The sequence below is a fragment of the Scyliorhinus torazame genome, chromosome 30 (assembly GCF_047496885.1).
Source record: "Scyliorhinus torazame isolate Kashiwa2021f chromosome 30, sScyTor2.1, whole genome shotgun sequence".
NCBI classification, from domain to species: Eukaryota; Metazoa; Chordata; class Chondrichthyes; order Carcharhiniformes; family Scyliorhinidae; genus Scyliorhinus; species Scyliorhinus torazame.
The window spans coordinates 5,200,730-5,223,785 of NC_092736.1; the positions used below are offsets into that span (position 1 = coordinate 5,200,730).

At 49.1% G+C, this 23,056-nt stretch overlaps 1 protein-coding gene across 1 annotated transcript in view; it reads left to right on the top strand.

Moving 5' to 3' along the window:
• Positions 1–23,056, top strand: part of LOC140404321 (CREB-regulated transcription coactivator 3-like) — a 114,087-nt gene that overhangs the window by 13,611 nt on the left and 77,420 nt on the right. Inside the window, 1 exon segment of the mRNA XM_072492700.1 lies at positions 11,014–11,124. Coding sequence (XP_072348801.1) covers positions 11,014–11,124 — 111 coding nt within the window.

The following is a 23,056-nucleotide window of genomic DNA, read 5'->3' on the forward strand; positions in this document are numbered from 1 at the left end:
GTATGTAGATAGGCCAACGAGAGGTGAGGCCATATTGGATTTGGTACTGGGTAATGAACCAGGACAGGTGTTAAATTTGGAGGTAGGTGAGCACTTTGGTGATAGTGACCACAATTCGATTATGTTTACTTTAGTGATGGAAAGGGATAGGTATATACCGCAGGGCAAGAGTTATATCTGGGGGAAAGGCAAGTATGATGCGATGAGGCAAGACATAGGATGCATCGGATGGAGAGGAAAACTGCAGGGGATGGGCACAATTGAAATGTGGAGCTTGTTCAAGGAAACAGCTACTGCGTGTCCTTGATAAATATGTACCTGTCAGGTAGGGAGGAAGTGGTAGAGCAAGGGAACCGTGGTTTACTAAAGCAGTCGAAACACTTGTCAAGAGGAAGAAGGAGGCTTATGTAAAAATGAGACATGAAGGTTCAGTTAGAGTGCTCGAGAGTTACAAGTTAGCTAGGAAGGACCTAAAGAGAGAGCTAAGAAGAGCCAGGAGGGGACATGAGAAGTCTTTGGCAGGTAGGATCAAGGATAACCCTAAAGCTTTGTATAGATATGTCAGGAATAAAAGAATGACTAGGGTAAGAGTAGGGCCAGTCAAGGACAGTAGTCGGAAGTTGTGCGTGCAGCCTGAGGAGATAGGAGAGGTGCTGAATGAATATTTTTTGTCAGTATTCACACAGGAAAAAGACAATGTTGTCGAGGAGAATACTGAGATTCAGGCTACTAGACTAGAAGGGCTTGAGGTTCATAAGGAGGAGGTGTTAGCAATTCTGGAAAGTGTGAAAATAGATAAGTCCCCTGGGCCGGATGGGATTTATCCTAGGATTCTCTGGGAAGCTAGGGAGGAGATTGCTGAGCCTTTGGCTTTGATCTTTAAGTCATCTTTGTCTACAGGAATAGTGCCAGAAGACTGGAGGATAGCAAATGTTGTCCCCTTGTTTAAGAAGGGGAGTAGAGACAACCCCGGTAACTATAGACCAGGGAGCCTTACTTCTGTTGTGGGTGTGGTGATCCACTGTAATAGGAGATGTAAGGTAGGACCTGCACTACAGGTTCGCCGGTAGCTCCTGCTGGCTGGCTCCGCCCAGGGAGAACTGTATGAATATGCGTGGCCTCCTGCTGCAGCTGGCGAAATGGCAGGGCACTGGAGGTCATGCATATTTATACAGTTCTCCCTGGGCGGAGCCAGCCGGCAGGAGCTACCGGCGAACCTGAAGTGCAGGGCCTACCTTACATCTCCTATTACAGTGGATCACCACATTCACCCCCTGTTAAAAATGAGTCCGATGGGGGTGATGTGAAACTATATACAATTAGTGCAATTATGTACAGTGGTAGGGAAAGAAAAGTCCATGTTGACGGTCCGGAGTCCATCAAAGGTTCAGCCGGTCCGGTGCTTTGGTGCTTCGTTGGGAGCAATGTAACTGTGGCGGCGAAGTCGGTGGTGGAGGTGGCAGCGATGGCGGTGCTGATGCTGGCCAGTCATCGGGGAACTCCGAGAGCGTGCAGAAGTCCTCTTCGTCCTTTTGTGCGGAAAAGGGGAGGGGGTGGGGTGGCTGGTGGGGTCAATATTGGCGGCGTGTAGGAGGTGGGTGGGGTGCGCATTGGTGGGGTGGTGTGTTGGGGTGGAACCTGACGGTGCCAGGTCCCTGAGTGAGACAGTATCTTGGCGGCCGTCGGGGAACTCAACGTAGGCATATTGAGGGTTGGCGTGGAGCAGGTGAACCCTGTCCACCAAGGTGTCCGCCTTGTGGAGTTGAACGTGCCGACGTTCCTTGGGGCAGCACGGTAGCATTGTGGATAGCACAATTGCTTCACAGCTCCAGGGTCCCAGGTTCGATTCCGGCTTGGATCACTGTCTTTGCGGAGTCTGCACATCCTCCCCGTGTCTGCGTGGGTTTCCTCCGGGTGCTCCGGTTTCCTCCCACAGTCCAAAGATGTGCAGGTTAGGTGGATTGGCCATGATAAATTGCCCTTAGTGTCCAAAATTGCCTTTAGTGTTGGGTGGGGTTACTGGGTTATGGGGATAGGGTGGAGGTGTTGACCTTGGGTAGGGTGCTCTTTCCAAGAGCCGGAGCAGACTCGATGGGCTGAATGGCCTCCTTCTGCACTGTAAATTCTATGATAATCTACGGAGAAGGACCGGTTCTGGAGCAGCGAGCCAAGTCGGGAGCGACGCCCCGGATGTGGACTTCCTGGGGAAGGTGAAAACACGTTCATGGGGTGTATTATTAATGGTGGTGCACAATAGTGACCGGATGGAGTGTAAAGCGTCAGGGAGGATCTCCTGCCAGCAAGAGGCTGGGCGGTTCCTGGACCGTAGGGCCAGCTGGACGGCGTCCAAACCGTCCCCTTCTCCCGTTCTACTTGCCCATTTCCCCGGGGGTTGTAGCTGGTCGTCCTGCTGGAGGCTATACCCCTGCTGAGCAGGAACTGACGCAGCTCATCGCTCATGAATGAGGATCCTTTTGTTTAAAACTGGCCACGGTTATTTATATTGCTTTATTGTTGTGTAAAAGAAACACTACGTATTGTTATGTTTGGCCAAAAAACTTGAATAAAATATATTTTTAAAAGAAAATGAATGAGGATCCTCTGTCACTGTGGATGTAGGCGGGGAAACCGTACAGGGCGAAGTTGGTGCTGAGGGCCTTGATGACGGTGGCAGACGTCATATCGGGCATGGGATGGCAAAGGGGAATCTGGAGTACTCGTCGACCACACTGAGAATGTACGTGTTACGGTCGGTGGAGGGGAGGGGGCCTTTGAAATCCACGCTGAGGCGTTCAAAGGGGTGGGAAGCCTTCACCAGGCGCGCACGGTCCGGCCGGTGGAAGTGCGGCTTGCACTCCGCACAGACCTGGCAGTCCCTGGTGGCTGTCCTTACTTCCTCGACGGAGTAGGGCAGATTGCGAGCTTTGACTAGCTGGTACAATCGAGTGACCCCTGGGTTACAAGGCTGTCGTGTAGGGCCCGGAGTTGGTCCACTTGTGCGCTGGCACATGTACCTCGGGAGAAGGCTACCGACCGTTGGTCCGTAAGGAGAGTGAATCTCTTACCGGCCAGATAATGCCTCCAATGCCGCACAGCTTCAACGATAGCTTGGGCCTCCTTTTCGACGGATGAGTGTCGAATTTCAGAGGTATGAAGGGTGCGGGAAAAGAATGCCACGGGTCTGCCTGCCTGGTTTAGAGTGGCGGCAAGGGCGACGTCTGAAGCATCGCTTTCTACTTGGAAAGGCAGTGACTCGTCCACTGCGCGCATCCCGGCCTTGGCGATGTCTGATCTGATGCGCGCGAAAGCGTATTGTGCCTCGGCCGCGAGGGGGAATTGGGTGGACTGGATGAGTGGGCGGGCCTTGTCCACATAGTTTGGGACCCACTGAGCGCCGTAGGAAAAGAACCCCAGGCAGAGTTTGAGGGCCTTGGGGCAGTGGGGGAGGGGAAGTTCCATGAGGGGGCGCATGAGGACGGGGTCGGGCCCGAGAAGTCCGTTTTGGACTATATAGCCGAGAATGGCTAACCGGGTCGTGCTGAACACACACTTCTCTTTGTTGTAGGTCAGGTTGAGAAGAGTGGCAGTGCGGAGGAATTTATCGAGGTTGGCATTGTGGTCCTGCTGGTCATGGCCGCAGATGGTGACATTATCTAAGTACGGAAAGGTGGCCTGCAAACCATACTGGTCGACCATTCGGTCCATCTTTCTTTGGAAGACCGACATCCCATTTCTGACACCGAAAGGGACCCTAAGGAAGTGGTAGAGGCGACCGTCTGCCTCGAAGGCAGTGTATGGCCGGTCCGACTTCCGGATGGGGAGCTGGTGGTCGGCGGATTTCAGGTCAATTGTTGAGAAGCAGGAGGCCACGCATCTGCCTGTAATAAAGCCACAGTTGTACCCAACTTTAATCTCTGTGCAATTGATCGTGCATCAGTGGGCAAAAGTCTTGGAAAGGTTTATAAACGATAGGATGTATAATCATCTGGAAAGGAATAATTTGAATAGAGATAGTCAACACGGTTTTGTGAAGGGTAGGTCGTGCCTCACAAACCTTGAGAAGGTGACCAAACAGGTGGATGAGGGTAAAGCAGTTGATGTGGTGTATATGGATTTCAGTAAAGCGTTTGATAAGGTTCCCACGGTAGGCTACTGCAGAAAATACGGAGGCATGGGATTCAGAGTGATTTAGCAGTTTGGATCAGAAGAAGACAAAGGGTGGTGGTTGATGGGAAATGTTCAGACTGGAGTCCAGTTACTAGCGGTGTACCACAAGGATCTGTTTTGGGGCCACTGCTGTTTGTCATTTTTATAAATGACCTGGAGGAGGGGGTGGAAGGATGGGTGAGTAAATTTGCAGATGACACTAAAGTCGGTGGAGTTGTGGATAGTGCGGAAGGATGTTACAAGTTACAGAGGGACATAGATAAGCTGCAGAGCTGGGCTGAGAGGTAGCAAATGGAATTTAATGCAGAAAAGTGTGAGGTGATTCATTTTGGAAGGAACAATAGGAAGACAGAGTACTGGGCTAATGGTAAGATTCTTGGTAGTGTGGATGAGCAGAGAGATCTCGGTGTCCATGTACATAGATCCCTGAAAGTTGCCACCCAGGTTGAGAGGGTTGTTAAGAAGGCGTACGGTGTGTTAGCTTTTATTGGTCGAGGGATTGGGTTTCGGAGCCATGAGGACATGTTGCAGCTGTACAAAACTCTGGTGCGGCCTTGGAAAGGGTGCAGAGAAGATTTACCAGAATGTTGCCTGGTATGGAGGGAAGATCTTATGAGGAAAGTCTGAGGGACTTGAGGCTGTTTTCGTTAGAGAGAAGAAGGTTAAGAGGTGACTTAATTGAGGCATACAAGATGATCAGAGGATTGGATAGGGTGGACAGTGAGAGCCTTTTTCCTCAGATGGTGATGTCTAGCACGAGGGGAAATAGCTTTAAATTGAGGGGAGATAGATATAGGACAGATGTCAAAGGTAGGTTCTTTACTCCGAGAGTAGTAAGGGCGTGGAATGCCCTGCCTGCAACAGTAGTGGACTCGCCAACACTAAGGGTATTTAAATGGTCATTGGATAGACATATGGACGATAAGGGAATAGTGTAGATGGGCTTTAGAGTGGTTAGAGACACGCGCACACTCACCGACAGACACGCGCACACTCAACGACAGACACGCGCACACTCACCGACAGACACGCGCACACTCACCGACAGACACGCGCACACACACCGACAGACACGCGCACACACACCGACAGACACGCGCACACACACCGACAGACACGCGCACACACACCGACAGACACGCGCACACACACCGACAGACACGCGCACACACACCGACAGACACGCGCACACACACCGACAGACACGCGCACACACACCGACAGACACGCGCACACACACCGACAGACACGCGCACACACACCGACAGACACGCACACACACCGACAGACACGCACACACCCCGACAGACACGCACAGGTGCACATGCACAGACACGCACACGCGCGCCGACAGACACGCACGCGCGCGCCGACAGACACGCACGCGCGCGCCGACAGACACGCAGGCGCGCGCCGACAGACACGCAGGCGCGCGCCGACAGACACGCAGGCGCGCGTCGACAGACACGCAGGCGCGCACCGACAGACACGCAGGCGCGCACCGACAGACACGCACACGCGCACCGACAGACACGCACACGCGCACCGACAGACACGCACACGCGCACCGACAGACACGCACACGCGCACCGACAGACACGCACACACACCGACAGACACGCACACACACCGACAGACACGCACACACACCGACAGACACGCACACACACCGACAGACACGCACACACCCCGACAGACACGCACACACCCCGACAGACACGCACACACCCCGACAGACACACAGGTGCACATGCACAGACACGCACACGCGCGCCGACAGACACGAACACGCGCGCCGACAGACACGCACACGCTTGCCGACAGACACGCACACGCTTGCCGACAGACACGCACACGCTTGCCGACAGACACGCACACGCGCGCCGACAGACACGCACACGCGCGCCGACAGACACGCAGACGCGCGCCGACAGACACGCGCGCGCCGACAGACATGCGCGCGCCGACAGACACGCGCTCGCCGACAGACACGCGCGCGCCGACAGACACGCAGACGCGCGCCGACAGACACGCAGACGCGCGCCGACAGACACGCAGACGCGCGCCGACAGACACGCAGACGCGCGCCGACAGACACGCAGACGCGCGCCGACAGACACGCAGACGCGCGCCGACAGACACGCAGACGCGCGCCGACAGACACGCAGACGCGCGCCGACAGACACGCAGACGCGCGCCGACAGACACGCAGACGCGCGCCGACAGACACGCAGACGCGCGCCGACAGACACGCAGACGCGCGCCGACAGACACGCAGACGCGCGCCGACAGACACGCGCTCGCCGACAGACACGCGCGCGCCGACAGACACGCGCGCGCCGACAGACACGCACAGACACCGACAGACACGCACAGACACCGACAGACACCGACAGACACGCACAGACACGCACAGACACCGACAGACACGCACAGACACCGACAGACACCGACAGACACCGACAGACACCGACAGACACGCACAGACACGCACAGACACCGACATACACGCACAGACACCGACATACACGCACAGACACCGACAGACACGCACAGACACCGACAGACACGCACAGACACCGACAGACACGCACACACACCGACAGACACACAGGTACACATGCACAGACACGCACACGCACACCGACAGACACGCACACGCACCCCGACAGACACGCACACACACACCGACAGACACGCACACACACACCGACAGACGCACACACACACCGACAGACACGCACACACACCGACAGACACGCGCACACTCACCGACAGACACGCACACACACACCGACAGACACGCACACACACACCGACAGACACACACACACCGACAGACACGCACACACACACCGACAGACACGCACACTCACGTATTTTTAAACTAACAAGTTTGCTTCATGTTTCATCCTGTTATATCCCTGTTTTACGTTAGAAGTTGGTGTTACGTTCCGTCCCAACTCCATCAAATGCCCGACTGGAATTATTCTTCAGCATCACAGACCAGGACAGCCAGTGGCTTTCAAATATCCTCTCTGGGATCTGGGTGTTGTTGGCAAAGATGGCATTTATTACCCATCCTGATTTCCCCGGTTTCAATGCACACAATGGTTTACTGGACCCACGTTAGAGCCAACCACATTGGTGTGGGATTGGAGTCACATGTAGGCCCAGACCAGGTAAGGATGTCAAGTTTCCTTTCCTGAAGGCCATTGGTGAACTAGTGTGGTTGTTTCCAGCAGTCGGACTGCCTCGTGGTCACTGGTCACCAAGAATTCACATACACAAACTTTGAAGGTGATAAGACAAATGGATATAGCTGTTTTTTTTAACAAAAGAAGCTTACAGTTGCTTTACAAAATGAGTCATCAAGTAAAAAAACCAAGTGACTTAGGCTTTAATAATCACTGCTAAGTCCTCCGCTAGAGTATTGTGTCCAATTCTTTTTTTAAAATAAATTTAGAGTACCCAATTCATTTTTTTCCAATTAAGGGGCAATTTAGCGTGGCCAATCCACCGAACCTGCGCATGTTTGGGTTGTGGGGGAGAATGTGCAAACTGCACACGGACAGTGACCCAGAGCCTGGATTGAACCTGGGACCTCGGCGCCATGAGGCAGGAGTGCTAACCACTGTGCCACTGAGCTGCCCCATTGTGTCCAATTCTGAGCAACAATAACAACTTGTATTTATTATATCGCCTTGAATGTAATACAACACCCCAGGACACTTGTCAGGAGCATTTATAAAGCCCAAAGATGTTAGGGTCTTAGAGACGGGCGGCAGGGTAGTACAGTGGTTAGCACTGTTGCTTCACAGCGCCAGGGACCCGGGTTCGATTCCCGGCTTGGGACACTGCCTGTGCGGAGTCTGCACGTTCTCCCCGTGTCTGCGTGGGTTTCCTCCGGGTGCTCCGGTTTCCTCCCACAAGTCCCGAAAGACGTGCTGTTGGGTGAATTGGACATTCTGAATTCTCCCTCCGTGTACCCGAACAGGCGCCAGAATTTGGCGACTAGGGGCTTTTCACAGTAGCTTCATTGCAGTGTTAATGTAAGCCGACTTGTGACAATAATAAAGATTATTATTATTACGATGCACTGAAGCTTTAGGTAGAAGAGATGAGGAACATCATTTATTTGGAGAGACTGATGATGTTGTCGTTCCCCTCAGAGTAAAGAATGTTAGGAGGAGATTTGACAGCAGTGCTCAAGATTATGTAACCAATTGCTGAGTTCTGCAATGTGCTACCGAAAGAAGAATGGAAATAGATTTGGTTGTTACTTTCAAAAGCAGTTTGCATAAGAGAAAATTTACAAGGCTTTGTTAGGGGGGGAGGGGTAGAAGGGAGGAGAACGGGGCTAATTGGATAGAGTTTCAGAAATCCAGAAGAGGCACGATGGACTGAATGATCTGCGCTGTATGACTCTGTGAACCACTGCAGTCTTTACTCAGGATGCTCCCAACGAGCTCCTCGGAATAAGAAAATTCTGTCCGCTCCTGTTTGCAATCCAGTGACCACCTTCATCTTCTCCGCTGACGAGTAAATGTGTGTGTGTGCGCGCGGGTGTTGGGCAAAGACCAGGTCAGGCCGGGGCTGTGGTGCCTTCTGCAGCCGAGCAGCTCTCCTGGTGCCGGATATCTGGTCTCGGAATGCCCACTTGAACGCGGTGACTGAAGGGCAGCAGGTGTTTGCGGAACCTTAGCCCAAGGGGTCAGATTGTCTGGGGTAGAAAGGAACTCGTGGTTTGACCAGTTTTGTATCACGGCACAGTGACTTTGTGAGCTTTAGTGAATTTAACATCGCTGTTGGAAAATAAACCAAAGCAGGAATTTCATTTGTTATTTCTTTTTAATTTGCTCGGTTCTGTGTAAACATTTACTTTGTCCATGCAGATAACTATTGCATAATATTCCTGCTCCCTCTGACTCCTGCAGCTGATGTTGTACAGACAGTCTTGAGCAATAATAAATCTGGTTTCATGGTTGTTTGGGCAGCCTGCCATCTACTACATCATGCCCAACACTTCACACAAATCACATTGAAGGAAAATACAGCAGCATTTTTAATTATTTTTTTTGCAGAGCAAGATCCCCTAGACAGCAATTAAGTGAATTGGACCAGTTAATGTGCTTTTAGCTGAGGGATGAATGTTGGACAGGAGGTTCTAAAACGTTGTTGTTATCGGGTTTTGGGAACGAGCTGTTGAACACTTGAGTTTGCCTCTTGGAGGATATGATGTGGAGGTGCCGGCGTTGGACTGGGGTGAGCACAGTAAGAAGTCTTACAGCACCAGGTTAAAGTCCAACAGGTTTGTTTCGAATCACTAGCTTTCGGAGCGCAGCTCCTTCCTCGGGTGAATGAAGAGGTGGGTTCCAGAAACACACATATAGACAAAGTCAATGATGCCAGACGATATCCTCTTGTAAGATGTGTTGTAAGACGTCTTTGAGGGGAGGAAGAGGGACAATTTGAAATAATGAAATCGGAATAATTCCACAGAAGTACACTGGACTGTGGTAGAGAGCATTGACAATATAGTATCGGCTGAGCCTTTTGTTTGGTAGCACCCTCAGCTCGTGAGTCGCAAGGTCCCACTCCAGGATTTGAGCTGATACTCAGTCTAGGCTGAGTATCAGTCTCGGCTGATACTCCAGGGCAGCACTCAGAGAGTGCTGCACTGTTGGAGGTGCTGTCTTTTAGCTAAGGTATTAGACCGAGGACCATTTGCCTGCTTGGACAAATGTAAGAGATCCCATGGCACTAGTTTGAAGAAGAGCAGAGGCATTTTTCCTAGTGTTCTGTTCAATATTTATCCCTCACCAGCATCATAAAAAACAATTGGTCATTATCAAATTGCTTTGTGTGTCATTCCTACGTTAACACAGTAACTTCATTGCAGCGTTAACGTAAGCCTACTTGTGACATTAGTGAAAGTTATATTTAAAAAAAACAGTGCCTACACTTCAAAGAGTGCAGAACTGACTGTAGAGCCCTTTTGGGAAGGACGGCAGGGTAGCACTGTGGTTAGCACTGGTGCTTCACAGCGCCAGGGACCCGGGTCGATTCCTGGCTTGGGTCACTGTCTGTGCGGAGTCTGCACGTTCTCCCCGTGTCTGCGTGGGTTTCCTCCGGGTTCTCCGGTTTCCTCCCACCAGTCCCGAAAGAAGTGCTGTTAGGCAATGTGGACATTCTGAATTTTCCCTCTGTGTCCCTGAACAGTCTCCGGAATGTGGCAACTAGGGGCTTTTCACAGTAACTTCATTGCAGTGAAAATGTAAACCTACTTGTGACAATAAAGATTATTATTAAACTCTAGCCGATAGCGAAACAAACAGGCTTAAAGAGACAGCACGCAAAGGCAGAAATAAATGGTTAGAGACACACGTTGAGAAACACAGACATTGCAACAGAAACAGGGGCTTGTGGACATTGAAATGAGCTTTTATGAATTGGGATGAACAAGCCTCATAACTGTTTGATTTACGACCTCTGTCGAAAGGGGGAGCAAAATAAATCTTTTGCTGTGATTTTATATGATATTTGAGAGGCCCAGCTACAACGTCAGTGAAAGACAAGAGACGTCACACATGGGAAGTGACACAGAGATCTGGATCTTGGATCTAACCACCAGCGATACACATCCATAATGCAATTGAGCGTTTTGCTGATGGATGGGAAAGGATGGGAGGAGGCAGGGTAAAAGTTGGCATCGACTGATTGGGCCAAATGTGCCGAATATTCTGCAGAACTTGGTGTGCCAAAAACTCTACCGACTTGCTTGTCATTGATATTTCAGACCGTGCTGGTCACTTTGGCCTGACCCTGCTTTCTGATTGCTCCTAGGTACAGTTGCACAAACTACACCACTTGCGTTTGGCACAGACTCAGGCGCAGTATTATGGAGGATCATTACCCAACGTGAATCAGATTGGAAACAGCACAAACGACTTGGAGGTAACTTAATTGAGTGCCAACCGCTGATGAGCAGAATTGCAAATCCTCATTCGAATTTGCAAATGGCTCCCTGCGCTACATTCAGCCTTGCCCTTCTGTCATTGGCTCTAACTGTCTCTGGTTTTCTCTTTCCCTTCTCCCTCTTCCAATTAACCGTCAGGGTAATGACCTGTCGTCCTCTCTGGATCTCCATCTCTCCTTCCCTTCCTAACTTGCGCACTGTTTTTGTAGCTTCTGTTTCTTCCCTCGGAGGACATTCTCCACATTAGAAATGTTGCATAAATATAAGCCGGCATCTCCACACCATGGCATAAATATAAGTTATTGTTTGTATGATCTCTGAGGCCCTGTAAAGTGCTGGGGCAATGATTTGTTTCTGAAAGTCTTTCCATAAATGTTTATTGCGTTTGTAACTATTTATGAATCTGATTGTGTTTCCTTTCTTTCCCTCCAATGTTCCCTATTGTTCCATTTGAGGTAGAACCCTTGGAGCACAACCTATCCAATTTGACAATTGAGTTAGGAACATTGGTTTCAGAGACCAAATCTTGGCTGATGTGGGAAATGCAAAATTATCAAGCGGGTGTATAAATTCCTTCTAAGGTTAGATCAGACGCACATTATTGGAAAATAAATTATAATTTCTGTCTAACGTGCTATATCAGTCCTGGAAGTGTTTGACGGGAATGTGTATAGGGAACCATACTCTGTCAGATTCTGAAAGTTTCAGAAAATAATGATAGTCCAGAGCTCAGGAATGAATGGTACCCCTCTTGCAGAGTGTTGTAGGAACACTGTCCATCATGGTAACACACACACGCACCCTGTGCCCCCAATGATCGAACAGAAATGCTAACACTGTGCGGTAGCTGCCCTGGGAGTGTTTGATGGGGACAGTGTAGAGGGAGCTTTACTCTGTGTCTAACCCTGTGCTGTACCTGTCCTGGGAGTGTTTGATGGGGACAGTGTAGAGGGAGCTTTACTCTGTATCTAACCCCGTGCTGTACCTGTCCTGGGAGTGTTTGATGGGGACAGTGTAGAGGGAGCTTTACTCTGTATCTAACCCCGTGCTGTACCTGACCCAGGTGTGTTTGATGGGGACAGTGTAGAGGGAACTTTACTCTGTATCTAACCCCATGCTGTACCTGTCCTGGGAGTGTTTGATGGGGACAGTTTTGAGGGAGCTTTACTCTGTATCTAACCCCGGGCAGTACCTGTCCTGGGAATGTTTGATGGGGACCGTGGAGAGGGAGCTTTACTCTGTATCTAACCGGGGCTGTACCTGTCCTGGGAGTGTTTGATGGGGACAGTGTAGAGGGAGCTTTACTCTGTATCTAACCCCGTGCTGTACCTGTCCTGGGAGTGTTTGATGGGGACAGTGTAGAGGGAGCTTTACTCTGTATCTAACCCCGTGCTGTACCTGTCCTGGGAGTGTTTGATGGGGACAGTGTAGTGGGAGCTTTACTCTGTATCTAACCCCATGCTGTACCTGTCCTGGGAGTGTTTGTTGGGGACAGTGTAGAGGGATCTTTACTCTGTCCTGGGAGTGTTTTGATGCCGTGCTCCATTCCCTAACATTGGCAAGACATGCCTTGATGTAGACTAAAATTCACAACATAGTCACAGAAGAATTGCTGAGTAAATGTTTTAATGATCCCGTTTATATTAACATCCGAGTCATTTTGGGATTGTAATTTAATCTTGTGGATCAGTTGACGGTTATGAACTAATTGAACTTGCCTCAAATGAGTTGGAATCACCTTCCTGATTAGATTACTGTGCGGTAATCATTCCCAGGTATTAATGAACATATCTACAGTGCCCTGAACATGTCTGGTTCATTAAATAAGAACATAAGAACTAGGAGAAGGAGTAGGCCATCTGGCCCCTCGAGCCTGCTCCGCCATTCAATGAGATCATGGCTGATGTTTTGTGGACTTTGCTCCACTTTCCGGCCCAAACACCATAACCCTTAATCCCTTTATTCTTCAAAAAACTATCTATCTTTATCTTAAAAACATTTAATGAAGGAACCTCTACTGCTTCACTGGGCAAGGAATTCCATCGATTCACAACCCTTTGGGTGAAGAAGTTCCTCCTAAACTCAGTCCGAAATCTACTTCCCCTTATTTTGAGGCTATGCCCCTAAGTTCTGCTTTCACCCGCCAGTGGAAACAACCTGCCCCCATCTATCCAATCTATTCCCTTCATACTTTTATATGTTTCTATAAGATTCCCCCGCATCCTTCTAAATTCCAACGAGTACAGTCCCAGTCTACTCGACCTCTCCTTGTAATCCAACCCCTTCAGCTCTGGAATTAACCTAGTGAATCTCCTCTGCACACCCTCCAGTGCCAATACGTCCTTTCTCAGGTAAGGAGACCAAAACTGAACACAATACTCCAGGGGCAGCACGGTAGCATTGTGGATAGCACAATTGCTTCACAGCTTCAGGGTCCCAAGTTCGATTCCGGCTTGGGTCACTGTCTGTGCGGAGTCTGCACATCCTCCCCGTGTGTGTGTGGGTTTCCTCCGGGTGCTCCGGTTTCCTCCCACAGTCCAAAGATGTGCAGGTTAGGTGGATTGGCCATGATAAATTGCCCTTAGTGTCCAAAATTGCTCTTAGTGTTGGGTGGGGTTACTGGGTTATGGGGATCGGGTGGAAGTGTTGACCTTGGGTAGGGTGCTCTTTCCAAGAGTCGGTGCAGTCTCGATGGGCCAAATGGCCTCCTTCTGCACTGTAAATTCTATGTTAATCTGTGTGTGGCCTCACTAACACCTTATACAATTGCAGCATAACCTCCCTAGTCTTAAACTCCATCCCTCTAGCAATGAAGGACAAAACTCCATTTGTCGTCTTAATCACCGGTTGCACCTGTAAACCAACTTTTTGCGACTCATGCACTAGCACACCCAGGTCTCTCTGCACAGCAGCATGTTTTAATATTTTATCATTTAAATAATAATCCCTTTTGCTGTTATTCGGACCAAAATGGATAACTCACATTTGTCAACATTGTATTCCATCTGCCAGGCCCTAGCCCATTCACTTAGCCTATCCAAATCCCTCTGCAGACTTCCAGTATCCTCTGCACTTTTTGCTTTACCACTCATCTTAGTGTCGTCTGCAAACTTGGACACATTGCACTTGGTCCCCAACTCCAAATCATCTATGTAAATTGTGAACAGTTGTGGGCCCAACACTGATCCCTGAGGGACACCACTAGCTACTGATTGCCAACCAGAGAAACACCCATTAATCCCCACTCTTTGCTTTCTATTAATTAACCAATCCTCTATCCATGCTACTACTTTACCCTTGATGCCATGCATCTTTATCTTATACAGCAACCTTTTGTGTGGCACCTTGTCAAAAGCTCCAGATATACCAGATCCATTGACTCCACGTTATCTACCGCACTGGTAATGTCCTCAAACAATTCCACTAAATTTGTTAGGCACAACCTGCCCTTTATGAACCCCTGCTGCGTCTGCCCAATGGGACAATTTCTATCCAGATGCCTCGCTATTTCTTCCTTGATGATAGATTCCAGCATCTTCCCTACTACTGAAGTTAAGCTAACTGGCCTATAATTACCCGCTTTCTGCCTACCTCCTTTTTTTAAGCAGTGGTGTCACGTTTGCTAATTTCCAATCCGCCGGGACCACCCCAGAGTCTAGTGAATTTTGCTAAATTATCACTAGTGCATTTTCAATTTCCCTAGCCATCTCTTTTAACACTCTGGGATGCATTCTATCAGGGCCAGGAGACTTGTCTACCTTTAACCCCATTAGCTTGCCCATCACTACCTCCTCAGTGAAAGCAATCATCTCAAGGTCCTCACCTGTCATTTCCATCAGTCACTGGCATGTTATTTGTGTCTTCCACTGTGAAGACCGACCCAAAAAACCTGTTCAGTTCCTCAGTCATTTCCTCAACTCCCATTATTAAATCTCCCTTCTCATCCTCTAAAGGACCAATATTTATCTTAGCCACTCTTTGTTTTATATATTTGTAGAAACTTTTACTATCTGTTTTTATATTCTGAGAAGTTTAGTCTCAAAATCTATCTTGCTCTTTATAGCTTTTTTAGTTGCTTTCTTTTGCCCCCTAAAGATTTCCCAGTCCTCTAGTCTCCCACTAATCTTTGCCACTTGCATGCTTTTTCCTTTAATTTGATAGTCTCCCTTATTTCCTTAGATATCCACAGTCGATTTTCCCTCTTTCTACCGTCCTTCCTTTTTGTTGGTATAAACCTTTGCTGAGCACTGTGAAAAATCGCTTGGAGGGTTCTCCACTGTTCCTCAACTATTTCACCATAAAGTCTTTGCTCCCAGTCTACCTTAGCTCGCTCTTCTCTCATCCCATTGTAATCTCCTTTGTTTACGCACAAAACACTAGTGTTTGATTTCACCTTCTCACCCTCCATCTGTATTTTAAATTCCACCATTTTGTGATCGCTCCTTCCGAGAGGATCCCTAACTATGAGGTGATTAATCAATCCTGTCTCATTACACAGGACCAGATCTAGGACCGCTTATTCCCTCGTAGGTTCCATTACATACTGTTCTAGGAAACTGTCGCGGATACATTCTATAAACTGATCTTCAAGGCTGCCTTGACTGACCTGGTTAAACCAATCGACATGTAGATTAAAATCCCCCATGATAACTGCGGTACCATTTCTACATGTATCCATTATTTCTTTGTTTATTGCCTGCCCCACCATAATGTTACTATTTGGTGGCCTATAGACTACTCCTATCAGTGACTTTTTCGCCTTATTATTCCTGATTTCCACACAAATGGATTCAACCTTATCCTCCATAGCACCGATGTCATCCCTTACTATTGCCCGGATGTCATCCTTAAATAACAGAGCTACACCACCTCCCTTACCATCCACTCTGTCCTTCCGTGTAGTTTGATACCCTTGGATATTTAACTCCCAGTCGTGACCATCCTTTAACCATGTTTCAGTAATGGCCACTAGATCATAGTCATTCATGATGATTTGCGCCATCAACTCATTAACCTTATTCCGAATACTACGAGCATTCAGGTAAAGTACACTTATGTTGGCTTTTATACCTCTGTTTTGAATCTTAACACCTCGATCAGTAACCTCTCCTAAGTTATTTTTCCTCTTAACTTTTCTCCTAATTTTCCTTGTCGTTGAACCCATATCTTCATGTAACAACCTGCCGCGTCGCTTTCCATTTATGTTTTTACTTCCCTTTTTATTCCTTTTAGTATTCCTGGTCCTATTCACTGAGCTCCCCTCAGTCACTGTACCTTGTACTATCGCCCTTTTTAATTTTTGACTATGGCTTCTCTGCCTTACACTTTCCCCCTTCCTGCCTTTTGTTTCTCTCCCTGTTTTACTACCTTCCGACTTCCTGCATCGGTTCCCACCCCCCTGCCACATTAGTTTAAACTCTCCCCAACCGCTCTAGCAAATAGGACATCAGTTCCAGTCCTGCCCAGGTGTGACCTGTCCAGTTTGTACAGGTTCCACCTCCCCAGAACTGGTCCCAATGCCCCAGGAATCTGAAACCCTCCCCCTGACACCATCCCTTCAGCCACGTATTCATCCTATATACCCTGCCATTTCTACTCTGACTAGCACGTGGCACCGGTAGTAATCCCGAGATCACTACCTTCGAGGTCCGATTTCTTAACTTCCTTTTGAGCTCCCTGTATTCTGATCTTAGGACCTCATCCCTTTTTTTACCTATGTCCTTTGTACCGATGTGTACCACGACCACTGGCTGTTCACCCTCCCCCCTCCAGAATGTCCTGTCCCCGCTTTGAGACATCCTTGACCCTAGCACCAGGGAGGCAACATACCATCCTGGAGTCTCATTTACGGACACACAAACGCCTGTCTATTCCCCTTACAATTGAATCCCCTATAACTATTGCACTGTCACACTTATCACCCCTCCCCTCTGCAGCAGAACCAACCGTGGTGCCACGAGTTTGGCTGTTGTTTTCCCCTGAGAGGCCGTTCCCCTCAACAGTATCCAAAGCGGTATATCTGTTCTGCAGGGGAATGGCCACAGGAGATTCCCGCACTTCCTGCCTCGCTCTCTTGCTCTGTCTGGTGGTCACCCATTCCCTTCCTGCCTGCGGAGTCTGAGCCTGCGGTGTGACCACCCCTCTCTATACGTGCTATCCACGATGCTCTCCGACTCGCGGATGCTCCACAGTGTCTCCAGCCGCCGCTCCAGCTCTGAAACTCGAGCTTCCAGGAGCTGTAACCGGAGACACTTACTGCACACATGCTGACCCTGGGGACTGGAAATGTCCCCAGCCTGCCACATGGAGCAAGAGGAGCAGACCACACCTTGGAGCTGTCCTGCCATGATTTATTCCTTTAAATTCAACTTTTGAAATTAAACTTCAGAAAGATGTTTTTGTGTTGGATTATATCCAATCTCCTGTATACTATTTAATTAGCTTTATCCCTGAGTATTTATCTTGTTTGATCTGACAACAAATTAAATAGTTATTTAATTGAAATTTAAAAGTTATTTATTAAAATTTTTTAAAGTTATTTAAATCAACTTAAAAATAATAATTTAAATCAACCCAAAATAGTTATTTAAGTGAGATTTAAAAATGTAAAAATAGTAATTTAAATCAAATTAAAACTAGTAACTCCACAAATATACAAATTTAGCCCAATCTGCCTTTCAGCCAATCAGGTCACAGTCTCCTGTGACGTCACTTTACCGGGTTTTTTCCAATTTGAAATAAACAAACAGACAAGCAGCTGTCCTACCTGCGGCGCAGTGTCCCGCGCAGTGTCCCGCGCAGTGTCCCGCGCAGTGTCCCGCGCAGTGTCCCACTCCTCTCTGCTCCTGGCTCTCCTCTCGCTGTTTTAAACTAAAATCGGGCCATCTATACTTGTTTGACAATATCTGAAATACGTTGCATTCATTAGTATTTTATGTATACTCTATACTTGAAGCTCTGAGTAAACTGTAATGCCCTGCTCTTATATTGATAGAGAGAGGTTTACTGCTAACATTCCAGCCTCCTAGCGCAGCACGGTGGCGCAGTGGTTAGCACTGCTGCCTCAAGGCGCCAAGGTCCCAGGTTCGATCCCGGCCCCGGGTCACTGTCCGTGCGGAGTTTGCAGATTCCCTCCGTTTCTGCGTGGGTTTCACCCCCACAGCCCAAAGATGTGCAGGATAGGTGGATTGACCACGCTAAGTTGCCCCTTAATTGGAAAAAATGAATTGGGTACTCTAAATTTATATACAAAAAACATTCCAGCCTCTTGTTGTCTGTAAAATCTCAAACACTTTGACCAGTTTGCTACTTAAATGTTTTCCCCAGATGTCTTTACTGGTGAGGTGAACAATGGTGATCAAATATCAAATTTATTTAACAAGTAGTATAACCAGCTACCCTTTAATTATCCCAAAATATTACTAAATGATCCCAAGGTTCTGAATACTGCCTGAGTCGATGGACCCAGTCACTCTGTGGGCCCGATTCTCAGGTCTTGCACGCTGCTTTGTTCCATTACTGGTCAGTCGTCCAATCTTCTAGATCACCTCCACGCCAAGTCTTTGCTGGGGTGTGTTCTGGGGGCCCACCTTTATCTCCTCTCTCCACCCCGGCGTGCCTTTCCACAAAGTTCCCTGGCCTTCAGCTAATGAGGTCTCGGGCGTGGGTCGTAATACCCAATGGAATTATTGATGGCCATTCAGCGGGACACCAGGGACCCATCTTGCGGTGTCCATCTCCGGTTGTATTGTCTGCACGTAATGTAACCTGGTACCATATAAGGTAATGGCGGGAACTCTGGGTGCCAGAAAGTCTAGCTCGATCTGGGTCACCCAAATACCCAGACTGGTATTGTCCTAGTGAGGTTGGGATACAATATTCTCCCTCCTCCCTGTAGGCTACCTGGATGACATCGCTTTCCAGATTCCGAATGTCTTAAATATACTGGGTACCGACACTGTCTGTGCACGCACATGGTCCAGATTGATGCTTATGAGCTTCCCTTCTTTCTCGACCACCTATGTTCGGGTCCCATCATATCCCATCCACGTTCCCTGTTGTATGACTCCCATATCTTCTGCCTCAAGGACTCTTGACCCAACTTTGTTTTTTAATATCACGGGGATTCCTAACACCGTCCCTAGTGCTAAACCCCGTGGTTCCTCTACAACTATTGTTGAACAGACCCTGATCAGTTGTCATAATTGCCAGTTAGTGACATTGGGGTTTCCCCGGGACAGGTGCTCGATCTACTCATCGCTGATCTAGGACGGGACCCTCTCCCTGCTGACCTGGTCAAGGTTCTCTCTTAGCTGCCTGACCATCCATTTCCCATAGACACTGCACAGGGTTCGGTTCTGTTGCCTAGCATCATCCTTCACCCTCCCTTTGACGACCTGATTGACAGTTTGGGCATACCCTTCTAGCACAGCAAACATAAGGCTGCTGGCCTTGGTCCTGGCCGAATCTCCCTCTGCATCCTGCTGAGTGTTCTCATTTAAACTTTCCAAGGCCTGTTTAACTTGTCGGGTTAAGACTCTGGACTTGTTGTCCAAATCAACCAAACCAAGCATGTTAATTGTGGATATCCCTGCACCGTACGCAGTTGCTAAATTGTCTAATTGCGACTTCTTTTCCTGAGTGCTCTCAGGCGGAATCTTGCATCTGGGGTCCATGGGGGTACGATCGGGGTCTGGATCTCGGGATGGGTGGTCTAGGGCATTTGGTGTCTCAGTCCCTTCTTGGGTAACATGGTACTGGTGGGAATCGTGTTGGGAACCGAATGCCTTCATTTGGTTCACATGATACCACCCGGCTTTCCCTGGAAGCACCAGCACCCAATAAACGGAAGAGCTTGCCTTATCTACCACCGGGTAGGGTCCTGCGTATTTGGGGGATGGGAAGATGCTGGGCTGGAAGACTCTGAGCATTATCTTCTGCCCAACCTCGTATTCAATAGGTTTACTTACCGTTAAAGTAGGCCTTACTTTGCTGTTTTCTCTTTCCTATTTTAACGGCTGTTGCTAATTGTGCAGCTCAGACATTTTCCAACAGAGTTTTTACTGCACTTTCATAACTCAGGGCTGCGAGTTCAGGTTCAGATCCTTGTCCTGGGCTGCCCTGTCACGAGTACATGGAGGGTGAACCTGGTGGAGCTGGAAACTGGGTTACGCACTATCACCAGAACAAAGGGCAGGACTTTGTTCCAGGTGTGGTTGTTTTGTTGGACGGTCTTGCGGATTGTGTCTTTGAGGATGTGGTTCATCCTTGCCACAATCCCACTGGATTGAGGAAGGTACGCAATGCGGAATTTCTGTTCTATTCCAAACAATCTCATTACCCGCTGCATCACCTGGGCGGTGAATTGAGGGCCTTGGTCTGAATCTAGGGAGGGGCCGAATGTAATCAATTTGCAAATTCGTCCAGGGCCTTGCGTCTCAGTTCTCCCTTGTGAGCATATTTGTCGGAATTGTTTTGGGCACAGACTATACAACTATCGACATAGCGTCGTATGTCCTGGTTTATGAATGGCCATCAGCACAATGTGTTCACCCGTGCTTCCTGCCCCTTGGTGGCCCTGGACATGGTGATTTTGGTGCATGATTTGGTTCTGGTCCCTGGTTGGGGTTTGATGGACCAGTCCGTCATGTACAGCGATTGTATCCTGACGTTTGTCCGAGGGAGTGGGCTGTGCTCTTTCCTGAATTTGTTTCCGATCTTGGTCACTGCTTTGAGCCTGTTTACGGTCTTCGACCTTTGTCTGGCTGACGGTCACGGCATCGACCTGTTCAGTAATGGGGGGTTGCTATGGTTCCCCCTCCCGGGCATCCTGCCTTGCCAATTCATTCACCCATGTGTTCCCAATTGGGGAGGTCTGCTTCAATATGTGGAAGATCACCTCCTCCTGACCAAAACCAGGGCGGAACCACCTTAAACTGCAGAAAGGGCTGTTGAACCTCCTCACTACATTAGGACTCAAGAAAACCCAGATTACAAGATCTCAAATTTCATACTTGGGTTCAGTAGTTACTGAGGGGAAACACAAGATAGAAAGGAAGCAAATCGAGTTGGTAACACGCCTTCTCCCACCAAAAAACGCGGCTTGTTGCGCTCTTTTCTGGGTCTGCTGATGGGTCTTGACTTTAATAATGCCGTACTCTCATGGCCTTGGGCAGTTTGAGCGCAGATGGTCCAGGTTTCCTGTCTGCCGAGATGAATCCCCTCATTTCCCACAATGGCAGGAAACCCATTAAACAGTTGCAGACGTACATGCTGCCTCAGTATGTCAGCTGGTTTGGGGAACTGGTCAGGGTGACTGACCACGTAAGCTTAGGGCTACCAGCTCTGCAGCCTGATCACTCGTACAGGCGGGAGGTATTAAGGCTATTTCCCTCGGGGGCAAGTCTTCCACATAAATGCCTCACCCTGTTTTCCTGTTCCCATCCTCCACCATAGAGGATCCGTCTACATATATTTTTCAGGGCCTGATTATTTGTTCCCCTAGGTCCTTCCTCCTTTTGCTTTCGCACAAATGGCCCCTTGGGGGTCATTTATTGCTGTGACCTGGCACTCATTGAGATCCCCTCCGCTGGGAAACTGTGGGTTCGGGTGCGCTTAACCGCAATGTCGCAGCCTTGGAGCGTGAGGGTCCAGCGTGCTATACGGTTTTGGCTAACCGCCCTGTCTTCGATCCGGCTGTCCAACAATAATTGTATAGCAGTGTGCTCCATGACAATGGTTTGAACCGAAGATGTAGCTGAAATGTGCACTGCTCAGAAAACCACTTTTAGCACTTTAGAAGCTCCGTTCGACTGGGGTTAGGAGTAGAGAGGCATAGGCCACAGGGCCGAGTTTCCCGTGGCGCTCCTGCAGCAGGATGGCTGCAAGTGTGCTGTCCGTGACCTCTACTTCAAGTGTAAAGGGGAAGTCTGTGTTGGGTACTTGCAGGGATGGGGCCTGCGCTCGGACCTGTTTCAGCTCCAAGGCAGCCTGTGGTCCATTCCCAGGGGGCATTCCTTTTTCAAAGATCTGAAAGCGGCTTTGGTGGCGAAATGTTGATGTGGTTTCGGCAATTCCCAACCAAACCCAGAAAAGAGCGCAACGAGTTTGCGTTCTTTGGTAGCAGAAGGTGTGTTACCAACTCGATTTGCTTCCTCAGAGTGCCCCTCAGAGAATCGCGCGCCGGCGTCGTTGCGCGGTTGCGACGATTCTCCGGCCCGGCGCGGGGCTCGGAAATTCGCCCCCCTGGTCTCCCAGCCTGAATTCTAACTGGTCCATTTCCAACCTTCCTGCATGTGGCCTGTGAAGCCACTCAGCATTTTTAATCGAATCAGCCATGTTATCCCGAGGTCGCGGGATCCTTTTGCTCAGTACCAGGGGTCTCTCTCACTATCCCATTTTGCATTCCTCACCTGGATCAGTAAGACCTGGCACCGTCACGCGCTCTGTTCTATGTCTAGTCGAGGATACATAGAACATAGAACATTACAGCGCAGTACAGGCCCTTCGGCCCTCGATGTTGCGCCGACCTGTGAAACCAATCTAAAGCCCATCTACACTATTCCCTTATCGTCCATATGTCTATCCAATGACCATTTAAATGCCCTTAGTGTTGGCGAGTCCACTACTGTTGCAGGCAGGGCATTCCACGCCCTTACTACTATCTGAGTAAAGAACCTACCTCTGACATCTGTCCTATATCTATCTCCCCTCAATTTAAAGCTATTTCCCCTCGTGCTAGACATCACCATCCAAGGAAAAAGGCTCTAACTGTCCACCCTATCCAATCCTCTGATCATCTTGTGTGCCTCAATTAAGTCACCTCTTAACCTTCTTCTCTCAATGAAAACAGCCTCAAGTCCCTCAGCCTTTCCTCATAAGATCTTCCCTCCATACCAGGCAACATTCTGG